The following is a 22,742-nucleotide window of genomic DNA, read 5'->3' as shown; positions in this document are numbered from 1 at the left end:
CCCACTGCAGGCGCATTACTGCCTCGTCGCACTTGCCGCATTTGGGGTACCTTACAGTTCCCCAGTCACATTGCTACTGCCTCTTATACCCAAGACTATACAGCTTGCGTGCTTCTGTTAATTCCTGTGTTCTTAGCAGCCATCGCACGCGTCTATCTCTTGCTTGGTCCCGATAAGCTTGTGCAGACATGCCATTTTGATATTAAACAATGTGCAGTTTCGGACTTGCTATGACTTCATCTCTCAGCCATCGCAAATGCTAACTTTGTGCTAATCTTTTCAGCTTGATGTCGTGAATAAGGCCGATGCGAAGACTTGGTTCTTCGAATGCTTTCAGATACACTATGCTTGCTCTCTCTATGCGGTCTCCTTTCAAGTCTACTGGAAGCTTCGGGCACTCTTCAGCGTTATCGTCGAGCCTCAAGAACGTCCAATTTTCCAACTTTCAGCATCGCTCAATCATCAGGAAAATGGCGACAGTAAAAGACTCGATACCTCACATCGTACGGACATCAGCGGATCAGAGGCAGCGAGATATGTTTCGAGCAACAATTGGGAGAATAGAGCAAGTCAATTCCAAGATTCGCCTTTTACGGCTATATCTTGACAATGATCAGGTAAGCTGTTGATACTTCTATCTGTCACAAAGGTTGGTCGCAAACCCGACCTGTGCTGGTGACCTACATACTGCTTTGATTCTTGACCGTGAGAATGCAGACTCACTTCTATTAGTCACCTCTAAGACATCTTCCTGGTCAATATGTAGATCTTCATGTACCAGAAGTCGAACGAGTCGGAGGCTTTACGATAACTTCACCGCCACAAACAGCGATCAAATTGCCTGCTCCGACACCATCGACTACGACGCCTCCATCAGCTGCGACCTTTGACGATCCCTACATAGAATTAGCAATACAGAAAGCCCTTGATAATCCTCCAGCAGCATATCTCTGGCAGCAACCGGATCAGATAATGAATGCACCGGTCAGATTTCGTATCGGAGGAAACTTCACTTTCCCTCCAATGACACTTTCAATGCCTGAGTTTCAACAGATTAACAACGTTGTCCTAATAGCCGGAGGTGTTGGTATCAACCCAATCATGAGCATGGTCACAGCCATGGACATGTTAGGATCCAAACGAATGGGAGGTCTTCCGAGCAGACTGAGAATTTTATACACGTCCAGAAGAGGCCTTGATGGCAAGGGTAAACTGGAAGAAATACTCTTCGAAGAGAGGCTAAAGGCGATTGCGGCAAAGCGCGCTTCGAAACAGGACAACGTGGATTTTGGATACACATTCTTCGAGACTTTCAAAGACGATGTCCCAGCGAATATTGAGCAGGACACTACTAGTATGCCACTAAACATGAAAACTTGCAGAAGGAGGATAAAACCCGAAGATCTAGCTGAGGCAGTCGGTTCGGAAAAACAGAGACAAACTACACTTGTGTATGTGTGTGGACTTCCAGACATGACCGATGACTTTGTGCAACTACTCAAGGCTATGCCTGGTTTAGATGAGAAGAGAGTATTGTGTGAGAAGTGGTGGTAGCAATTTTGATGTACATTCTGGCCCGTTCACATCTCTCGACCAGTGCTATAGCATACATCACATCCTCCAGGCACTCTCTGCCGGGATACTGAACCAATTTCTCTACGGAATATTCTCACCTCTACTTATAGGGTGTCAGTGCCAGTCCTGCTCGTAGGAACGCCCACAAGGTAACGTCTTCGAACAGGAACACCCCTTAAATAGGAGACATGAACGACATCGAGTGATGAGGCTCACAGTATTGTGCATCTCTTGTTTTGCTGCCACGGGCTTTGTTGCTCGTCGCTTATTCAGCTCAGAGATCTCGTTCGGGTGGTGGCTCTGTTGCCATGTGAGTCCTTGTAGGCTCGCTAAAGTTCGGTACTTGTATTCCTTGCTGCTGCCACAGCACAAAATGTTGTACAGCAAGTCGACGTACTCTGTTCCATGCTATGTTGTAATTTTGATACAACAATGCTGGGTTTCACATGCCCGTCACCACCTTCCCAGCATCCACAATAATCTGCTCGTCAACTCTTCGCTCCAAATCTTCCTGGCTACCCCATTCGAGTCTTTTCCACGTTCGTATCCTGGCTTCATTCATGTCGAATTCAAAAAGGCGCATTCGTCGGATGTAGCCACCATAACCGCCGTACCCACCGAATCCGGCGCCGCCACCATAGCACATCCATAGTGCTGCCTCGCCGTGCTTGTTGTTCTTCGGCACACAGTAGTCATTGACGTGGTCGTGGCCACAAGAGACCATAAGGATGTTCTCCTCGACAAGTGCATCGGTGAAGTGAGAATTGTACGAGGGTGCTGTAACGCCTTCACTCCAGTTGCCGATGACGATATTGTTGTCTGGATTGCGATATTCAGGTAAGGGAATGTGGATGAAAGCCAAGTCCATGTGTATATGACTGTAGGCTTTGTGCTTATGCTTTAAACTCTGCGCAGTGGACTTGAACCAGTCTATTTGACTTGGTTTTAGCCAATCGTATCCATGATACTTCTTCTCTTGAGGGCTGTAGGAATGCGTGTCGAGCATGTATATCGTCAAAGCGCTGGTGGATCCACCGTTGCGCGAGAGGACTTCGATGTAGTAGTTACCAACTCCTTCTACGTCCGATGGTCCAGCATGAGACAGGGAGTAGGGTAAACCGTCCATGATCGCCATAGATTGTGCGCGATTGAGATTGCTTTCATCATCATGGTTGCCGAAAATACCGGCATAAGGGATTTGATGCTTCGTGAACAGAGCGGAGTATTTGTAAATAGCTGATTGAGCGTCAGGACTTGTATCACCATTGACTTGGTCGCCAGAGAGAATTATCAGGTCAGGTTTCTCATCGAGCAGAATGCGCTCCACGAATTCAAGAGTTCTAGGATCAGCAAGACATGGACCACCGTTGTAGCCATCAGGTACCGCGTCCCGGCATCTTCCGTAGCCAGTTGCGAGATGAAGGTCGGAGGCTTGTAAGATCTTGAACTTCCCATCCTTGCGAATTCTGGGTACCGGAGGATCAACTTTCAGCGCAGGACCATTGCGAACTGTCAAGCGTGGCTCGGGAGGCTCGCCATGTGCATCCACCTTCAGAGTCGTCCTTTGCATGACCCAGTTAGAACGCGGATCAGCCGCATCTGGACCAAAGAGAACGTCTACACCCGTTACTGCCTTTGTTGAGTCTGAAAGATGTCGTTTCGAGGAGCGTTTGATCCAGATACCCATAGAGCGCGATTCCCATTTCTCATTCTTCCCAAGTTTGCCATCGTCTGGTGAGGTAGGTCCGACAAAGACATCGATGACCAATTCATCGTGGCTTAGTAACTCCTCTTCCCTTTTCCTGCGTACATGAACGTATGCTTTGCTTGGAAATCCTCTTCCCAGGTAGAGGTCCTTGTCTATCTTGTGCCAGTTATCCTCGTTGATGGCGCACTTGCTGAAAGGATTCAGCGATGAGCACGACAGTACTCTAATATCAGTAACCACAAATCCAGGATGGTGGGCCGGTAGGTGATTGTGAATTGCGGTAGGTAGAACTCGATATCTATTGTCCAGGAACACAACGAGGAACAGGACCACAGATACCAAACATGTCAACTGTAAGCCAGTCCGTACCTAGTAGACGTCAGTATACCCATGCGCCATCGAGATGTTGCTTGAAATCCACGAACAATTCTTCGAGTCATGTCTGAACCAGATTCAGCCAGAGGCTGCGCTTCAAGGAATGGTCTTACATGCAAGGCAAGACTGACAGGACAAGGTCATGTAGGAACCAGAACATGAAGATGTCCTACATACCCTCCCGTTTTGTTCTCTCTGCCTATATCCCGGCGGCCTGCTGGAGATGCAATGCGACATAATGCTGTCGCTTCAGAACTGCAAACCATGGGAGACCCCGTTGTATTGTAGTAATTGCCGAGGGACGAGGACTATAGTGGTGAAAACCGGCAACTACTCTGGGAATGAACAACCACTCTATGAATCTCGAAACTGCGGAGACCAACCTGAAGTGCACCTGCCTCTGTATCATCTCAGATTGTCAAGGTTCCAAATCCTTTTAAGTGCTACCGGGCGAACACGAGTACAACTGAAGGAACCTGACACTGCTCGCATGCTGGCTGGTCTCCTCAACAGAGGCAGTCGACTTGCTTACATTCAGTACCACGCCCATCACTGCGGAAATGGCTTGAATCGATACAGCCGGGCTTTTAGCTCTTGTCCTGTGCAACAATCCAAACTACAAAGTACGAAATTGACAAACAAACAAACGTCGCATGGGCTCTGACAACAACTAGTTGGTGATAGAGTGCTATTGAGATGGAAGCAGGGCAAGACATCAAAGCGGAAGCTCACCAAGCCTCTACGTGAAGATGGCGAGACAGACATCGATAGTCACCCTATCAAGCACAGCTACCTCATCGGCCAGGAATCCAATGTACGGCTCCTAAGTACCTCGAAGGATCGATTGCGCAAGCTCAGTGTATTTGCCAGACATCCTACGTTGGACGAGTTCACATCGCTTGCGCCACGGCGTGTGGCCCCTATTTATGCTACCTATGCTGAAACAATAGTCGCCTTGCTCGACATTCACAATGAGCCGCCATCCTTAGAGAACGATTCGAGGAAAAGTGGCCCGACATTTCAGATCTTGGAAGCCGGTACTGGTCATGGCAGTTTGACCTTGCAGCTCGCTCGTGCAATCGCTTCTGCCAATCCGCCACCAAGTGAAGACATCAAGCCTAGAGCTTCGAAATTGACGAAATACAGAGCAGGTGAGGAGATTGACGAAGGCGATAACAGTGGTGAGTCGGATGCTCTCAATGAATGGCGGAAGCAGCGTCGCGCTGTCGTGCATACTGTCGATATCGACCCTCTAAATCGCGAACACGCCGACAAGCTCATTCGCTCCTTTCGAAATGCTGCCTACTGGCCACACATCGATTTCTATGCTGGCAACGTCAAAGAATGGGCTGCAGAGAAACTTTCCTCCACCGAGCAGCAACCTTTCCTCGACATAGTGATTCTAGACATGCCTGGAGTAGAAGAATACATCTCATCAGTCGTCGGCGCCGTCAAGAGTGGTGGGCAATTGCTTGTTTTTGTGCCTCAAATCACACAAATTGCAAGCTGTGTCCAGGAAATTGTCGGTAACGACCTAGGCTTGAAGCTCGAAAAGGTTGTTGAACTGGGTGACGGCATAAGTAATGGCCGTTTATGGGACGTACGCCTCGCTGACCTGAGAAATACTCGCTTGTCGAAGTTTGCGAAAGATGGAGCAGAGCACGAGCCAGGCAGCGAAGCGGAACTGAATATTGTACATGGCCGCCAGCCGACAAAATCTGCAGTGGGCACGATACCGCCCATGGTTTGCAGACCTATGGTCGGAGAGACGACAAGAGGAGGTGGCTTTGTTGCCTTGTGGAAAAAGGTCCAAAGTGCAGAAGCGCTTCAGATCTCTCAGTAGAATCCTTCAAAGCAATCCTCCCTACTGTTTCCAACCTTAGCAACGGCATCTTCCACGTCAGTATCCCCGCCCACAAGATCAAACGCAAGGTTAATACTGCTATCATTCTCCATACAGGCAAGAACGACCGCAGCTACATCTTCTCGAGTCACAGCCTTTCCAAAATGTATCCTGCCCGCATCAACCTTCCCTACTGCAGAATCGTCAATCAATCTGCCAGGACGTACAATTGTCCATTTCAGTTCGCGCTCTGCATTTCTCGTCACTAGATCTTTGTCTGCTTCAAGTTTCGCGTGCATGTATGGGTCAAGCACCTTCCACAACCTTTCGCTCCCAGCCTTGTCGGCGTCGTTATACCAATCTGGAACTGCCTTGCTCCGGTCGCGAACATCTAGCGCACTAATGACGATAACGCGCTTGCCTTTACCGCTCTGAGCTGCTGCGTCGTAAGTTCGTACAGCAGCTTGATGGTCGACTCGTTCTGGTGCGGATGGATCGCCGTAACCTGCTCCAGCGGCCCATACTATGATCTCGGATTTAGTCTCATCGATGATGCGGCTGAGTTCTTCTACTGTTGCCTTTTCGAGGTCTTTTATGATAGGCTGAGCACCTAGAGATGATATAGCAGAAGCCTGGCTCTCCTGACGGACGACACTGTAGATCTTGTGTTGCTTCCTCGCGAGTAGGACGGTCAGAGCCTTGGCCGTTTTACCATTGCCGCCTAGGATGAGTACGCTCTTAGAGCCTGTCGAGGCCATGCTGAAGCTTTCGAAATTGTATGCACTTGCGTCAAATAGAGCTGATTCTGTTCTTACCAACGTGCCAGGGTTCACAAGTATTCAGGCTCGCAACTCCGGATGTAGACTTGCCATGTATACGTGGGCAGGGCACGAGTCCACCGGACATGTGAAGGATGTGGCGGTTTACACAGGCACGACAGGTTCGTTAGTTCGGTGGAGTTCACTGCAGTAGACGCTAGGCCTCTAATTTTAGCTCTCTACTGCATATTGACAGCATAATCAAGTACTTCAAGGCTAACAGCAACGACTCATCTAACTCAGTCGACAAATGGTCGACGCGACGTCTTTGAGATCGAGTTCGCCGAGGATGGACCGCGTTACCGTGGCACAACAAACGCGAGCTGGGAGGCGGTCGTACTTCTTCACCTTGGTTTTCCGTTCTGAGCTTCTTAGGGACAGGTAATTTTCGACTCTGGAACCAGAGATGATCGCGGATAGGCAAAAGATATAAACGCGCTCTGGTCGTGCTCGATTCAATCATAGCGTCCCCCTGATGAGCTATCGCTGATGGCTGCTAGTCCAAGGCTTTGAGGGCGTCAGATGATTAAGGTAAATTGACAATGAACGAAGAAATGGATCACTTTTCCATATAGATTGTCTTCCTCTCGAACTCTACTCAGCATTGATGCAATGGATAGGTGAGAAAAAGAACAGGAGAAAGGTAAAAAAGAAAGAACAGCGAGCCTGACAGGACTTGCACCTGCAACCTCCGGATCACCACGATCGATTCGTAGTCCGACGATCTACTATTGATCTACAGGCCCTGTCTATGTGTACATTTGGAAGCGCATTTTGGTGGACGTCAATATAAGTATTGTTACTTGTGCGCCACGTCATCTGACACGAGTGAAGCAAACACAATGAAAGCTCGGACCGCACCACCTCGCGGCAATGGCAATAACCTGGGACTAGGGAGAGCAGTGGTGAGTGTCTACAAGCATTTCGCTCGAGCTGTAAATGCCTCATGGACGACGGCGGAGGCCGAGGAAGATGAAGATCTTCTTGGTGTTTCTTTTCTCTTCACGGTTCGCACAACCCGTGTTCCCATCACGTGGTCCTATGCGGAAGCAGCGACATGAAGAACATAAACGTCTATCGTTCTTTTCGGTGTCCTTTAAGTCTTCTTTCTGTTTTCTAGGTTCAACTGTCTCATTACCACTTCGTTAAGAACATTCGCTCATGTTTTCGTAACAGAGGAAGGAGAAGAGGAACCAAGATAGGGAATGGAGTTCGGGAGTGAGGCGTTTTTCCAGATAGGTATCCATGAGAAAAGAAAGGCGCGGTTTATGATTACGAGTAGGCCAATTCTTGTGTTTTAATAACGCATACTGATATATTTCCGATAGTCGCTTGCCCTATGTAATGGTAGAAGTGATGTCTGGGTGAACAACGGCTATCGTGGATATCATATCCGGGTCGTGCATGGGGACAGATCAGACAGATCGTCCTCCCGCATGCTCTACCAAGTACATTGGGTTAGAGTTATTTTTGTTACTCCGTCTTTAGAAGTTTCCTGCCGAACAAGACGGACGTTATTCCTGTTATGAGTAGCCTAGTCCCCTGCAACTCGTCTACCCAATAACCCAGCCAGCATGACTGCCCCCCAGAAAGTTTCCCTCTACAATCTCACAGGTAAGCCGTTCTTGTACAGATTACAACACCGGTGAATACTTAGCCTAAGACTATGAACCACTGACTTCTGAGCAGAACTAAAGACGACCACCGATGATGCCCTGGCACCCATCCTGACATCCTTGCCGAAACCCTACAAGCTGACACAAATTCACTACTACGCGAATGTACGACTTGCGCTGGGTTATGTCGCCGTCACCATAGCAGGAATCCTGTTCTATGCGGATTGGAAGCTCGGATGGGACGTCACCAAACCCTATACAATGCCTGCATGCGTGGCATACTTTGTTCTCAACAGTGCTCTCACATACTGGACATGGGCGGTCGAGAGTGGGAAAGTGTTTGTTGGTGTACGAGAAGGTGGACAAAAGGTACGTGGAATCTCTCCCTTGCTGCTGTGTTTGGGAAGAGTCGGATCGAGCAATGGCGTCCTGTCAGTCTAGGCTGCGAGGACGTTCCTACGACCCTGTTCGCAAAATATGGGGACATTGTACAGAATGGCTTATGCTAACACATATGCCGCAGTTGACCCTCTCATCCTCAGTTACGAAACACCAACCAATTTACAAACTCAAAATACGTTACGAAGCACCCAAATCAGGCAAAAGATTTGTCGACGATGAGACTATTGAAGGCAACTTCACTGAATGGTTTAACGTACAAGGCTTCCTGGATCAGAAGGCATTAAGAACGTGGCTAGCGGGTAACATCGAAGTCGTCGGTCTCGCAGATCCTGGGGCCAAGAAAGAGTACGAAAGTGTACAAGAAGAGGACAGAGTTGATGAGGAAGTGGTTTCAGTAGGGGCCATACGCTCGGGTGCAGCTGCACCTCAAGCGACGCCTGATAGTGCGAAGAAGAGGACGAAGTCGAAGAAGCCAGCATAACTGCAGAGCAGGAATGTGTGCTTGACTAAAATTTCTTGCTAGCACTTGCAATGATATTGCTTTCCGGAATCTCGCCGTGGTTAGAAGCATCTGTTCGGCCGCGAAGCTGTTTTCTTGTCCTCAGCAGTGAAAAATTGGTTGTGGTGTTGTGGTGAACACTCACTTCACGTTGTTGTTGTCCTTGAAGGTGTAACTACTCTGCTTGGTTGAGCTGACAGTGTACCTCCTGAAGTTACAAGACCGCTTTCTCTGACAGCATATCTAAGTTAGCGAAGTAAGGACCAAATCGTGTTACCATGTCTCGACCCACCCAGTGCTACCAGCGCTTGCAAGTAGTTGTGCTTCTGACCATTGAGAAGAGTAGTTTGAGAAGCGAACCACTGTGATCTTGAGATGCTCGACATCAATGCTTCGTCCTTTGGAAACGACCGTCTTCATGACTTGATACAACCGGCGCGGTGAGCAGCACCTAACATTGCTTGTAAATGTGGGAAAGCGAGAGCTACGCAATCATCTAATCTTCAAGTCAAAAAATCCATTAAAATCACATGTATTATAATAATACTTGACACGTGTAAATGTACATGCTGTTGAGGCTCTCATCTAACAGTATCCAACCTTATGCTGCAGATTTATTACCTCAAGCAGATTGACGGCGCTAGCATGCTCCTTCGAAACTTTGACCTTACTATCCTAAATTCCAACCGTCCTCAATAACTCGTTCACCGCCTCGGAAGTAGGTCCCAAGGCACTACAACTGTTCGTACCACACCATCAAGTCACAGTTCAGATCGAAGTCGGGCATCGAGTCGTGCATCAGGTCGTGGAGGCTTGTCTCTGCCCACTGGCAGTTGCAGCACGGCACGTACTCGGGTGGATCGATTGCCAGACCTGCAAACCACCGCGAAAGTAGATGGGAGTCTGTAGTTGTTACTTCGACGACTGGTTTGGGTTGCTTCTTTGATCTGTGTTGATTCCTCGATTTAGGTTTCTTTGACTTATAGTGGTTCTTCGACTTACGTCGCTTCTTTGCCGGCTTGATAGGACACTCACCTTCTTCGTCACAACAAACGAATTCTTTGCGAACGGGAGGACGTGCAGTTGTATTGAACGATCTGGGTTCCGGTTTTTGCCAACTGGTGATGGGGGTCGTTGCGTTACTGGATTGCGATGATGATGTTGACGTTTGTGTCTCTGACTGATAAGGTTGAGAGGATGACTCCTCTCTCATGCAAGCCCTCATCATGTTCGTATATTGCCATATTGCAAGGCAAGGATAGCAATCACCCTTACGAGGGAGAGGTCTGTGTTGCGATCTTGCGTATGTACAGTTGGCACATATTGGCAGCTCCATCGAGCTATGAGTATCAGCTGCCGGGCCGGACATGACTATCGTTCCTTCGAGTATTCTGAGGCGAACTAATTGTGTTATCGTGAGTTGCTACGGTGTTGTCTGTGGGTAGAAAGAGCGGTCGATAGCTTCTAATATAGTCGACGCAGGTCCTCGAGGACGTGGATTTTCTGTTAGCCCATTTTGCAATTACTGGGTATCCAATGAATGTCTGTCAAATGTGCGCAGTAGTATCAACAGCACTGTCAGATCAGGATCCTGAAGTGGTGCTCGATCATGGGTTCCGTCGCTTTCTGTCTCTCCATCTACCGCCTTTTCCACCCCTCCCCCGGAAATCTCTCTTGTTTTCTTCCTCCCTTCTCTCCAAATCCTCGACTCTGCGTCTTCGATCATCTTCGGCTGGCTTGCCCTTGACCGCTGTACCAGCTTTCAGATGTACACCGTTCTTGCAGTCTCTACCTTCGGGACAAAACCCAGCCAGATAGTACTCACAGAGCTTGCGTCGCACATGTCTCTTACCACATTTAGGACCTTTCTCGCAGAAGCCAGCATTGTAGTCTTCACAAACAGGGAGCTTTGAGTCCTCTTTTACATGAACGTAGAGGCATTCATCGCCGTTCTGGCAGTATCCATTCTGGTTGTAAAATTGGCATTCGCTCATTTTTCGTAGATTGTACTCGTGGAGATAGTCGCATTCGTCTCCCTTCTTACATAGTCCTTTCAACCAATGTTTACAGACGTAGTTATCATTGTTACGACCATAGTGGTGCTGGTTCGGGGCTTGATTGGGGGTTGGATGGCGCTTGGGACATCGTCGACCGAGAGGGCAATGGCCACTGGATGCATAGGTCTCGCACACTGGGACTTCGGATGCTAGTGCTGCTAATGCGTTCTCACGCAAGAAAGGCGAAAAGTTGAAATTGTAAGAGGCCTCTGAGGGCGCTGCACTTTTGTCAAAGATATTGTTCGCTGCCGTTGTCGTAGCAGCTCGCAGGACGATCGTGGCCATTGTGGTGTCACTGTTGTGAGTCTGCTCTCGAGTTCTGATCTGTCAGTTGCGACTTGCCTACAGATAAAGGGTAGACATGCAAATCGAGTAACGGGTGCAATTAGACAAGGTGGTCAAGGAACAATAGTTCAATATGGCTATCTGAGACACCTTCAAATGCTGTGTTTGAGCACGTGCTCGTCTGCAGAACCCACGCGACAGTGAGGCGTGGATCTAGTGGTTTCGAGCATTTCTAATCACAGTGTTGTCGCGTACTACTACGTGGAAGTATCGAGAGAGGCAGCTCGCTCTCCGCTACAGGCCAAGCATTTTTGCCCTGCGTCCCTTCCGTGTACTCATGATGATCGTCCCTGTCGAAATGTGTCCCGTCGTCGATATTATATGCATCACGAGCTTCTCATCGCCCATGATGATGTCTCCAGGACATACCGAACATCCATCGTAGAAAGCCAGGAGAAACTTATACTGCATACAGCATCGCCATGATGCTCGCCGTCTTCTGCTTGCGAGTACGATCGCAATCCTTCCCCACACGGACTCTCAAACGGAAATAAGTCCTCCTGAGGGGCATTGGATACAACGTCATTGCTATGTTTTCTCTACAATCGTATATGGTTGCAGAGTATTTGCTGTGCTCAGGTTGACTATCGAAACATTGCAATTACAACCAGATACCACCAAAATGTCTGTTACAACAAAAGCGACGATTGCCTCGTTCGGAGGGAAACTACTCAAGCTGGCTCACCAATCCAAAGTTACTGGTACAGAGATGAACTTCAATCTATATCTTCCACCTCAAGCCACGGGAAAGGAGTCGTCCAAGGTTCCAGTGCTAATCTGGTTGTCTGGATTGACCTGCACACCTGATAACTGCAGCGAAAAGGGCTTCTTCCAACATGGCGCAAGCAAAAAAGGCATCGCGGTGCTGTACCCTGACACGAGTCCACGTACGAGCTTTTCGACACTATCACGTCTGGTTTCTGCTGACATGTACAGGTGGTGCCAATGTTCAAGGCGAGGATGAGTCGTATGATTTTGGCTCAGGTGCCGGCTTTTACGTCGATGCTACAAACGATCCATGGTCTAAGAACTACAAAATGTACTCATATGTTACTGATGAACTCCCATCTACAGTTTTCGAGAACTTCAAGCAGCTAGACTCGAGCCGTGTCAGTATTACCGGACACAGTATGGGCGGTCACGGGGCGCTATCCCTTTTCTTGAAGAACCCTGGCAAGTACAAGAGTGTCAGCGCTTTTGCACCAATCGCAAATCCTCTCAAGGCACCCTGGGGTGAGAAGGCCTTCAAAGGTTACTTTGGGGAGAGTGATTGGCAAAGTAAGGGCGCAGAATATGATTCGACAGAGCTGCTCAAGAAGTGGAAAGGTGAACCCTTGGATATTTTGATCGATGTGGTAAGCACAGTAACGAGAGTCAATCAGGCTTGGCTAATCACCACGCAGGGAACCGGCGACAATTTCTACAAGCAGAAGCAGTTACTCCCTGAGAACTTCACTGAAGCTGCCAAGTCCATTGGTCAAGAAAAGGGTGTCAACATCCGATACCAGCCTGACTATGACCACAGTTACTTCACCATGGCCAGTTTCTCGGATGACCACGTCGACCATGCTGCAAAGCACCTCTTTGCATAGTATGTCCATCCGCTTCATTCAAAATTAGACATGTGTTTCGGATGCTACTGTGCAACTGACTCTCTTGGAAGCAGTGCGCGACAAAAACTATAGGAAAAGTAGTGGAGTTTATGCGCCTTGACGAGGCCTCCAAAAGAAGACGTTGTTCCTGACTATCTACTAGTTGAGATCTTATCTCCCATTCATGTAACGTAGTATACCAAAAGACCGTGAGCGTATGCAACTGGTCCGAAAGTCAGAACAAGACGTGAAATGACGCCAGCAAGGTGTCATACTACTCTATATCAAGGGTAGATCCATTGTGGCCCAATTGACAGAAGCAGCACTACTACTCCTGGTAATCATAACCGCGCACAGTCGTGCTTGGGATAGCTGACCAACATCCGAATGGGACTTTCGTAGACGCTAATAATAGCGAGAATACCAAGCTCGTTGTGGACCAGCTTGGTGATGAGCAACCACCACTGGTAGTCGAAAGCTGAGGTCAACGCCTTTCCAAATTTGGCATGATTATGCGATAGCTACGCCAGGCTCTTTCTCTCCGCCTCCATCTCAGACCTCCATCTACCACTTTCTGAGATGCTGACATACGACGCAACATCGTTGCTGAAGACGAAAATTTGAGCATGCGCCACTGCAGCAGAGTGTTGCTAATCAGAGAATACGAGAAGTAACATGACTGCCTACATACAGCGAGACCTGGTATAAGAATGCAATCACTTCATCAGGTAGAGTAAAGATCCCATCATCAAGCATTGCAAGTATCAGCAGCAACATTCGCTAAAGCACCCATTTCCTATCGTTTCTTGTTTAGATTTCCTTGTCACAGTCGCTCCAAACCACTTTCTTGTTGTTCTACTCTTTAACATGCACTTTTCATTCGCTCTTTTGAACGCCATCTTGGCTGGATCTGCCCTCGCTCTACCTCTACAAGAAAGAGCCCTGACAAATACTACGACTACTACGACTACTACAACGTCGCTCAGTTCTACTAGCTCTTCTACTACTATTCTCACTGGAGTCACTCTTAGCAGCACCTCTTCAGGAAGCATCCTGACCGGTGTGACAAGAAGCACGAGCTCGACCTCTGCTCTTTCCACAACGTCCTCGAGTTCTTCGATTAACACATCCAAAAGTAGCTCTGCTACTTCTACAACTTCTTCAACTCCGTCGAGCAGCACATCTAAGAGTACATCCGCCAACAATACAACCACGACGTCAACCACCAAAAGCACAAGCTCGACCTCCGGTCTTCCTACGACGTCCTCGGGTTCTACCAGCAGCACATCCAAGAGCATTCCTGCTCACAACACAACCACAACATCGACAATCAAGAGCTCATCGTCAGTGACTGGACAGCCAACCACAATTACGACCACTCTTACAACTACCATCACTACCACGGACTACATCACTTTGACAACTTTCGTTCCCACTTCAAAGCCAGTTGCTACGTCTGGAGCAACAACCTTCTATACCACTTGGGTTACTGCATCGGTATATACTACAAAGTCCGTGTACGTAGTTCCTACCACGACTGTGATCGCCACAGTTTTCCGTGGAAACGACTGGCACAACTGGCAGCCCATGTCCACCAGCACGTCGTCCGCATGTGCTCCAGCAAGTACTGTTACCGTCTTTGTTACAGTGACTGACAACGGCAACAACAATGGAGGCAAGACCATCACTTCTACTTCCTCGACTGTGATAACTACACCTACCAGCTCGACGAAGACAACACTATCGACCAGCTCCATTGTAACAAGCTCACGAAACAACACTAGCACTACCAGCACATCGAGCAAGTCTGCAAGTACTTCTAGCTTTACTTCCAGTTCCTCAAAGACTGCAAGCACCTCTGCAACCACATCTACAAGCACCTCCAGCCATTCCTCTTCTTCCTCCAGCGCCTCGAAGCCTACATCCAGCACGTCGGCCTCAAGCACATCTACCTCAGCATCTTATTCCAGCAAAACGACTAGCACTACGACCCCAACCACGACTTCAAGCAATACCTCGTCCAAGACTACTACCACCCCAACTTTCATTACAGGTGTCGTATTGTCGACCACTTCATCCTCCATGTTCCTTACTGGCGTTGAGCTATCCACCACCTCCCCAACCTTCATCACTGGTGTCGTCTTGTCCACTACAACACCTGCCGCAGCCTCCAAGTCTGCATAAGTGAGCCTAAAAGTTACTAGCCCAGAGTGCGACCGGGCTTCCACCACACCTCATCTTGAGAAATCTCTGCATAGCGTTCTATAGGAGGGTTGGGCTTGCAGATCTTTGAGCACCAGCATAGCGACGGAGTTGATCAAGCACAGTACAATTGTTTTCCAGATAGCGACGGCATGATGACCACAATGCCACCACGATCTTTACGAGCACGATAAAAGCAATATTTAGCATATAGATTAATATACAAGTTTGTTTGGATCAAGGCACAATTCAAGCACAATTCAAGCACAATTCAAGCACAATTCAAGCACAATTCAAGCACAATTCAAGCACAATTCAAGCCTTGGTGAGCCCAGTTTGAATTTAGTGCAAATACAGTTCAAAAAATGTGTAAATATTGTCATTGATGCCCAGCACCGACAGTATGGTCAAAGACCTTGCCAGGGTTCATGAGCCAAGAAGGATCGAGAGCATTCTTGATGGTTCTCATCACCTGCATCGATCCAGGACCTACCTCCTTTTCTAGTTCTGGCTTCTTGCCGAGACCAATGGCGTGCTCGCCGGAGACAGTTCCTTCAAACTCCATTGCTCTATCCATCATCTTGTGTACACAATCTGCGACTTTGGCTGTCTCTTCTGGATCGTCGGGATGATAACAGACTGATTGATGGAAATTGCCATCCCCAACATGTCCCATGACGGTGGACCAGAGACCTAGGGATGAGCTTTCCTGCTGAGAGACCTCGATAATTTCAGCTAACCGTGATAAGGGCACTGCCACGTCAGTCGACCAGATTTCTGTGCCTTCGTCTCTCTGTGCGACCATTGCGAAGAGCGCTTCTTTCCTTGCAGCCCAAATGGCGTCCTTCTCTTTGTCACCGGTAGCGTGTTCCAGTTTGGTTGCGCCGAACGATTTGGCAATGTCCTTGACTCTCTGGACGTCCTCTACGATACTTTTATCCGTTCCGCTAAATTTTAAAAACAAAGTGGGCTGCTCTGGCCATAATTTCCTCGTTTTGCCATCTTTTGTAAGCGTTCCACCATTCTTATTGATAACACTCATTTGTGCTTGGTCCATGAGTTCGAGAGCAGCGAGCCCGATGATACCTTCTCTCATCATCTTCACGGCGGCTGCGCTTGCAGTCTTTACGTCTCGAAAACTACATGTTGCCACGCCCGTGCTCTTCGGCACGACAGCGAGCTTCAACGTAGCCTCTGTCACAAAGCCCAATGTACCTTCCGACCCCACAAACAATTTGGTAAGGTCGTAGCCTGCACTGCTCTTTCTTGGTCGGCGCCGCGTCTTTAGGACAGATCCATCAGGCAGCACAACTGTGACATTGATGACCCAATCTTTCATCGTCCCATACCTCATGGCGTTCGTGCCACTGCAATTTGTGTTGATCATACCACCAATGAGTGCAGTTGGACTCGGATCCAGTGGCAGGAATAGCCCGGTAGAAGCCAGCTTTTTGTTCAGATACATCCAATTCACACCTGGCTGTACAACAACATCCATGTCATCCTCATGTACCGCCAGTATTTGGTCCATCCGCGAGAAGTCCATTGTGAAGCCAGAATAGGGTGCTGAGAATTGACCTTCTACCGAGCTACCAGCTCCATATGGAACCATCGGGACCTTGTACTTGCTACATAACTTTGCGATCACCACAACATCCTCCGTGGATCGTGGATAGATCACAGCGACAGGCTTGTTCGTAGAATTGCTCGTCGACCATTCTGAGTAGGCGTGTTGCTGGATGATTTCGTCGTCTACCGATATCATATCTTCAATCTCATCTGCGCTCGAATCCTTCGCCAAGAGTCTCTTCAATTCCTCCAATGCCACAAGCATAGTTGTTTGGGGTGCGTAGCGCGGTTCCCCTTTAGTATCGAGGACGCTTGAAGCGCCATGATCAAAGTACTGCTTGAGATCGAAGCCAACCTTGATACCACCCGCGAACACGATCAAGGCTGCTAAGATTATGCTTATGGATGACCCAGACCCAGGCTTGGGCATGAATTCTTGAAAAGAACTGCTCCCGCCATTGCTACTTTTTGGAGTTTGAGATTGTGGTTGATTCTGTCGTTGCTTCGAGACAGATAGATAACGGCGACCATGTTGCCGAACAAGTTGGAAATATTGGAATAGCTTCGGAATATCCGAAGACCGACGGAATTGTCTCATGGTTACAGCATGTCCAAGTCGAGCATCTCAGAGCTGTCCGCACTATGGTCGATACCAGGCACGTGCTTTCCAACCGTGAGTTCCTTGGGCGTACAGTTACTGGAGTGCAATCGTTGACAGATATTTCCAACTCTAGTTCCCTCGATCAAAAATGATAGCGCTCCGGATAGACCAGCTTACCATATTTCGACAGACTCGGACTACTATCAGTACTACTCCAGATCCCGCGGGGCTGGAATCAATGACTGCTGCCTGGGGCATTAAGATTGACTACGATCACGTGCGATTATGGTTCCTGAATCGAACCACGTGTGAACTTCCATTCCAACAACGACACGCCTTCCTGCCACATGTTTTCTGCAGCGCAATACGCAACAATCCCACGCAAGCATTGCTTGAGTACTGTCTGGACAAGGAACATGGTGGATGAATGATTCCACTTCCTGAAGACGTTCAAATTGCTCTCAATCGCCTACGTCAGACAAGCCATGAATGACGTCTCACATGCCAATGAACAGCTTGCTCGGGTGATTGGCGAAATAGCCGTGGATTCGCTTGCGCTCAAAACCGATATCTCAACATGGTTCAGTCGCTGAGATGCAATTTGACCAACGCGCTAAAAAGACGTCCATGCTTCGTGCTGTGAGTCTCAGCCACTCGTACACCATGTCTACTCGCTTGCTTCGCAATGGTTATCCGTGTCAGCAATCGCACGTTGCAGCTGATGAGAGAGGCAAGAAATTCGAGTATGCTGGTCCTTGACCTGTTTGATCTCTCTATTTCCCCAATTGTCTATCACTGCTGAGCTTGTGGCCATGTGGACGTATTCGCAGCGCATTCTTTAATTACTTTTTAGAGCATATACTGATCAATCGCAATGTCACAAACACAAGTTTCCACGTCCATCCAGGCTGCAAAACGATATGCGGAACTCTCTCAACAGTTATCCCTTGCAAATCCCGATGCGCTTGACAATGATACTGGAGTCGCAGTACAGGCCAAGTTCATTACACCTCTTGATCCAGTAATCGAGACTGCGGACGGGAACAGGTTACCTGCCGTACCTGTTGAAGAAGCTCATAAAATTAACGCGCTCAAAAGCAAGGCAGATGGCCAAGAAGAGTCCCTGATCAAATGCACGTCGCAGGAGAAGGAGAAGGAAAAGTCCCGTTTGTCGCTTTTGGAGAAAGATGTATCTGCGCCCGACGATAGCCTCGACCTGGCACTTCCACCAGTAACCAGTCATCCGCTCTTTCCACCACTACCTTTGTACGGACCGCCAAGTCTGCTTCGCAACGCTCATTGCTTGTTCTTCCGAATCACCTCGTTCTTCTTGTCTACAGGCTTTCTGCTTGTGATCGTGCTAGGAGCGCTCTTTACGTCAATACCGACAGTCTGTGATAGAGTCTGGTTTTGGCTTACTTTTCGGGATCCTGATAGGACGCGACCATTCTACGAGGAAGAACACCGGCGCGCTGCCGCTCGACAAAGAGAGGCGCAGAAATGGCAACAATCAAACAAAAGATCAAAGACACAGCACCAATACCGAGAAAAGCCAGATACTCTCAACAACGTGTCACAAGACAAATTCGTACCTTTGGAAGGCGGTCCTGACAAACTCGTTTGCGACGCGCGCTATTATGCGCGAAGAGTTGGATTGGAAATGGAAAAGTTCAAAGTGCAGACAGAAGATGGGTTCATAATAGATCTGTGGCATTTGTACGACCCCAATAAGCAGCAGCCACATTCTGAAAATGAAAAAGGCGATAAAGGACCTAACATTTTCCAAAATGGGCTTCAGAACGGAGAGAACACTCCTCCGCAAAGCAAGCGCTACCCAGTCCTTCTCATACACGGTCTCCTTCAGTCCGCCGGAGCATACTGCTGCAACGACGACGACAGTTTAGCATTCTACCTCCACAAGGCCGGCTACGACGTTTGGCTAGGCAATAACCGTGCAGGCTTCCGACCTCAACACACACTGCTGAACTATTCAGATCCCCGAATGTGGTCATGGAACATCCGCCAAATGGGAGTCATGGACTTACCAGCATTCATTTCTAGAGTCCTTTCCGAAACCGGTTTCCACAAACTCGGTCTCGTAGCCCACTCACAAGGCACAACGCAAACGTTCGTCGCCCTCGCAAAAGGCCAGAGACCCGGTCTAGGCGAAAAAATCAGCGTATTCTGTGCACTCGCTCCAGCCGTCTACGCTGGCCCTTTGATAGGGAAAATGTACTTCAAGTTCATGAAAGTCATCTCCCCCGCCATGTTCAGAATCTTCTTTGGCATTCACGCCTTTATCCCACTCATGATGGTCATGCACGGCTTACTCCCCGCAAAACTTTACGGATGGATGGGCTATCTCGTCTTCGGCTTCCTGTTTAACTGGACAGATCGCCGCTGGGACAAAGGGATACGAGATCGATTCTTCCAGTTTGCGCCTGTGTACGTGAGCTCAGAGTCTATGCGGTGGTGGTTGGGGAGGGAGTGTTTCGCGAAACATAAATGTATTTTATCGACGAAGGAGGAGGATGTTCAGGAAGACAGTAGTAGGGATTCGTCCGCGAAGAGCAGTGGTCCGTTGGGGACTACGAAGGAGACGGGGCAGGAGAAAGGGACGCCGTGGTATGATGAGCGGGCGCCGCCGTTCGCAATGTGGATTGCGGGCAGTGATGGTCTTGTTGATGGGAGGCGATTACTTGATCGGTTTGAGCAGGGTCGCGAACCACATGTTAATGTTGTGCGGTCGAAAGTCATTGAGGAATACGAGCATCTTGACGTGTTGTGGGCGATTGACTCGATTGAAAAGGTTGGCAGTGAGGTCAAGCAGGTTATTTGGCAGACGATGAGCAAGGAAGATAGACAGAGGTGTCAGTCAATAGACGGTGTAACAGATACACCGATATAGAAGTTTGTCAGTAATACTATGTTTTGATCGAGATAGACGAAATATTATTCTCTCGAACCCCATCTGTCATCTGGCTTCTGCTTACTCAGGTCAATGAAGTCGTCAGGCGAAGGAATCTCCTCGCCCTCGAAGTGCTGCAGGACAACGTGACCATCTTTATCTCGTCTGGCCACAATCACCTTGTTCTTTTCGCTGTCGGATGGCTCGTGTTTCACATTTAGTTCATCCACTTGATTCTGGATCGCATCAAGGTCGTTTTGAGTAATACCTGGGTCTGGATCGAGATCCGTCTCTGACAGTTGAAGAGGCACTATGGATCCGAACAGCTCTTCCACGTCTGTACCTTGAGCTGTCTCACTTGCTTCGTCGTATTTGTCGCCGTCGACCAGGAGATTTGCTCCTGTGGCTTGAGCTTGCGTAGCACTTTGACGAACATCACTGGTAGTGGGTCGGAGCTTCTCAATCAATTCCAGTTTCGAGTCTCGAATCTCCATATCATGCTCCGAGCCCGAACCTTTCCGTGGTGTTTGATAGTTTTTGGAGTTCCACTTCAAGACGTGCTCATTTCTAATCTCTTCTACTGGTGCCAGCGCAGCTCTCTCTCTCATAAGTTTGCCAACGAGATCTCGCCTATAGATCAGCTGGTCCATGCGATATCGAGCCTCATCTATAGCTTTGTAATCGCGATTGCCGGATCTGTTGTCGGCAATGAAAAGCCATGTTTGTGCCCTACTGATGTTGTTCTGAAATTCAATGTACATTTGCCGTAGAGCGTCCAAGCTCTTCCCTTTTTGCTTTTCCACAAACGACGAAGACCATGACGATTGAACTTGGAAGTGTGCCTCTCTCATCGCATGCTCGATGGGCTCTGGGTCAGCCTTGTGTCTCCTAGCTTCTCGTATAAGGTGTAATCGGTTTGAGTAGTAGACGATTAGTTCGGCCGGTCCGAGACGATGAGTTTGCTGCTGTGGGATGTCGTCCACGCTAAGACCCGCTTCTTCATCATTCGGAACTTGTTCCTCGGACACTGGTGGCGATGTAGTTGTGTTTGCAAAGCTGACATATTGTTGTGCCAAGTTTGCAAGTCGTCTGGTACATAGATCCTCTTCGTCTTTAAGATCTGCATCGCTGAGGTTTGCTTTGACACGAATGAAGTGTTGCTGCCAAGGCTTGTCATTGTTACGTGGCGATTCACCTGCTTCCACTGCAGGGGCTGTGGTTCTGCCATCTTGCACATCGTATATTGCTAGCCATAGCATATAATGACGTTCAAGTTCTCTAAGACGATACCATGGCAGATCTGCGGCTCTTCTCTGTGCTCTTGACCACCGCGCGATAAAGTCTCTTCTGGGAGTCTGTCTCCTCTTCAACGATTGCGCTTGTAGGATGTCGTATAAGCGTGCCTCACACCTCGGCCTCTTTACGCATGTTTTGTCCTTCAGCTCTGAAAGATCTTTTACAGAGACATCATCGTCCAGCTTCCAGATTTTGTCCAAACCATGAGCGGTCTCCGGATTAGTGTAGGTACCATGCACATACGAGAGTGTCAGGTGGCTGTGGGAGTAATACGAACCAAACTCGACACTCATACCCCAGCCATGAGGTAGTCCATGAACGATAGAGTCTGGCAAGACTCGGGCCGTCACGAGGACATGATCACCGACTTCGATAGAGGTTTGGTACTCGCCGATGAAGGCGAAGGCCAAGCCTGACGCATGGTTGTCTTCCAGTCCTGACAGCGCTACTGCGGCAGGAATGTACTTGAGTTCTTTAGATTGCAAGTCCTGGTTCCTAGTGGTATATTTCAGAGGGATTAGATGCACAGGCAGATTTTGATCCTTGAATGGTGATTGTTGGTTGCCTCTTGCAAGCTTGTCAGCCAATTGTCGGCCCCTATGCGTGTTGCGAGGAAATGTGATAGAGCAATAGCCGGAATCGCGGAGAGTCTGGTAGGTTGTGGACAGTTTGGTAAGATTGAAAGACACCCTGATGTCTGGTTCAATGCTCACAGAATTGAAAGAGGACACAGTAGCAGCAAAGGTGCCTTCCTGGTCATCACTAGTATCCTGACTGCGTGCGGTTACAATGGCGACTGGTTGTGTGACTGTACGCATCAGATTCTTCCATGTATTCAAGGACGAATGGCTGTCTTGTGCGGCCCTCAGGGTTTCTCGGTTTGATCCATGAATTCTTAAAATGCGGCGGAACTCTTGAACATCATCTTCAACTCTCTGGGTCTTCACACCAGCATTGTCTTCGTCAGGCTTCTCAGCTTCCGACTCACTCCGCTGCTGATCGAGGCGTCTCGGGAAGCTGAAAGCAAAAGAGCGTTGTTGAGCTGCATTCTGGGGTGTCGCGAGTAATTGAAAAGTTCTTGCTTACACACTGTCAGCATTCCATCTGTACGGGAACTCGTATTTTGTACTCACGGCTCAAACGAACCTTTCTAGAACAGCATTTGACCGCGAACATGGCATTCAGCCTCAACTGCAGCTGTATCCGCCCATAGGCACTTTGCATAGGCATTTCTCAATTCCTGCCAATACCTGATCACGAGGAAGAGACGAACATCTCATTGCCTCCATCTCCACATTAGCAACACGTAACACGACGAGCCATCAGAAATGGACGA

The 22,742-nt window shown here is 48.7% G+C and overlaps 10 protein-coding genes and 1 non-coding gene across 11 annotated transcripts; 5 read left to right on the top strand and 6 right to left on the bottom strand.

Moving 5' to 3' along the window:
- Positions 1-470: 470 nt before the first annotated feature.
- LTR64_004422 (uncharacterized protein) lies at positions 471-1,554 on the top strand (the record flags this gene model as incomplete). The annotated part of the gene is made up of 2 exons (XM_064898767.1): positions 471-617; positions 733-1,554. The coding sequence occupies 2 exons, from the start codon at positions 471-473 to the stop codon at positions 1,552-1,554; spliced, it is 969 nt and encodes a 322-aa protein (XP_064754724.1).
- Positions 1,555-2,017: 463 nt separating this feature from the next.
- On the bottom strand, positions 2,018-3,675 carry DCR2 (Phosphatase dcr2; the record flags this gene model as incomplete). The annotated part of the gene is made up of 2 exons (XM_064898766.1): positions 2,018-3,473; positions 3,653-3,675. 2 exons carry the CDS (start codon positions 3,673-3,675, stop codon positions 2,018-2,020), a joined length of 1,479 nt encoding a protein of 492 aa, XP_064754723.1.
- Positions 3,676-4,148: 473 nt separating this feature from the next.
- Positions 4,149-5,501, top strand: LTR64_004420 (uncharacterized protein; the record flags this gene model as incomplete). The annotated part of the gene is made up of 2 exons (XM_064898765.1): positions 4,149-4,281; positions 4,333-5,501. 2 exons carry the CDS (start codon positions 4,149-4,151, stop codon positions 5,499-5,501), a joined length of 1,302 nt encoding a protein of 433 aa, XP_064754722.1.
- A 148-nt stretch (positions 5,502-5,649) lies between these two features.
- Positions 5,650-6,259, bottom strand: LTR64_004419 (uncharacterized protein; the record flags this gene model as incomplete). The annotated part of the gene is made up of 2 exons (XM_064898764.1): positions 5,650-5,691; positions 5,729-6,259. 2 exons carry the CDS (start codon positions 6,257-6,259, stop codon positions 5,650-5,652), a joined length of 573 nt encoding a protein of 190 aa, XP_064754721.1.
- Positions 6,260-6,980: 721 nt separating this feature from the next.
- On the bottom strand, positions 6,981-7,065 carry LTR64_004418. The gene has a single exon. It is a non-coding gene; the product is annotated as a tRNA-Arg (tRNA).
- Positions 7,066-7,893: 828 nt separating this feature from the next.
- SPC2 (signal peptidase complex subunit spc2) lies at positions 7,894-8,818 on the top strand (the record flags this gene model as incomplete). The annotated part of the gene is made up of 3 exons (XM_064898763.1): positions 7,894-7,933; positions 8,009-8,304; positions 8,459-8,818. 3 exons carry the CDS (start codon positions 7,894-7,896, stop codon positions 8,816-8,818), a joined length of 696 nt encoding a protein of 231 aa, XP_064754720.1.
- Positions 8,819-10,443: 1,625 nt separating this feature from the next.
- YTH1 (RNA-binding component of cleavage and polyadenylation factor) lies at positions 10,444-11,178 on the bottom strand (the record flags this gene model as incomplete). Its single annotated transcript, XM_064898762.1, has 2 exons — positions 10,444-10,586; positions 10,662-11,178. The coding sequence occupies 2 exons, from the start codon at positions 11,176-11,178 to the stop codon at positions 10,444-10,446; spliced, it is 660 nt and encodes a 219-aa protein (XP_064754719.1).
- Positions 11,179-11,860: 682 nt separating this feature from the next.
- LTR64_004415 (uncharacterized protein) lies at positions 11,861-12,830 on the top strand (the record flags this gene model as incomplete). The annotated part of the gene is made up of 2 exons (XM_064898761.1): positions 11,861-12,125; positions 12,175-12,830. 2 exons carry the CDS (start codon positions 11,861-11,863, stop codon positions 12,828-12,830), a joined length of 921 nt encoding a protein of 306 aa, XP_064754718.1.
- Positions 12,831-15,411: 2,581 nt separating this feature from the next.
- Positions 15,412-17,199, bottom strand: LTR64_004414 (uncharacterized protein; the record flags this gene model as incomplete). The annotated part of the gene is made up of 1 exon (XM_064898760.1): positions 15,412-17,199. The coding sequence occupies one exon, from the start codon at positions 17,197-17,199 to the stop codon at positions 15,412-15,414; it is 1,788 nt and encodes a 595-aa protein (XP_064754717.1).
- Positions 17,200-18,076: 877 nt separating this feature from the next.
- LTR64_004413 (uncharacterized protein) lies at positions 18,077-20,110 on the top strand (the record flags this gene model as incomplete). Its single annotated transcript, XM_064898759.1, has 1 exon — positions 18,077-20,110. The coding sequence occupies one exon, from the start codon at positions 18,077-18,079 to the stop codon at positions 20,108-20,110; it is 2,034 nt and encodes a 677-aa protein (XP_064754716.1).
- Positions 20,111-20,154: 44 nt separating this feature from the next.
- Positions 20,155-22,636, bottom strand: LTR64_004412 (uncharacterized protein; the record flags this gene model as incomplete). Its single annotated transcript, XM_064898758.1, has 2 exons — positions 20,155-22,487; positions 22,540-22,636. The coding sequence occupies 2 exons, from the start codon at positions 22,634-22,636 to the stop codon at positions 20,155-20,157; spliced, it is 2,430 nt and encodes an 809-aa protein (XP_064754715.1).
- Positions 22,637-22,742: the final 106 nt, after the last annotated feature.

The sequence above is a fragment of the Lithohypha guttulata genome (genome assembly GCF_036872675.1).
Source record: "Lithohypha guttulata strain CCFEE 5908 chromosome Unknown scaffold_3, whole genome shotgun sequence".
NCBI classification, from domain to species: Eukaryota; Fungi; Ascomycota; class Eurotiomycetes; order Chaetothyriales; family Trichomeriaceae; genus Lithohypha; species Lithohypha guttulata.
The sequence above is the reverse complement of the archived record's forward strand: the minus strand, read 5'-3'. Positions and strand labels throughout refer to the sequence as shown.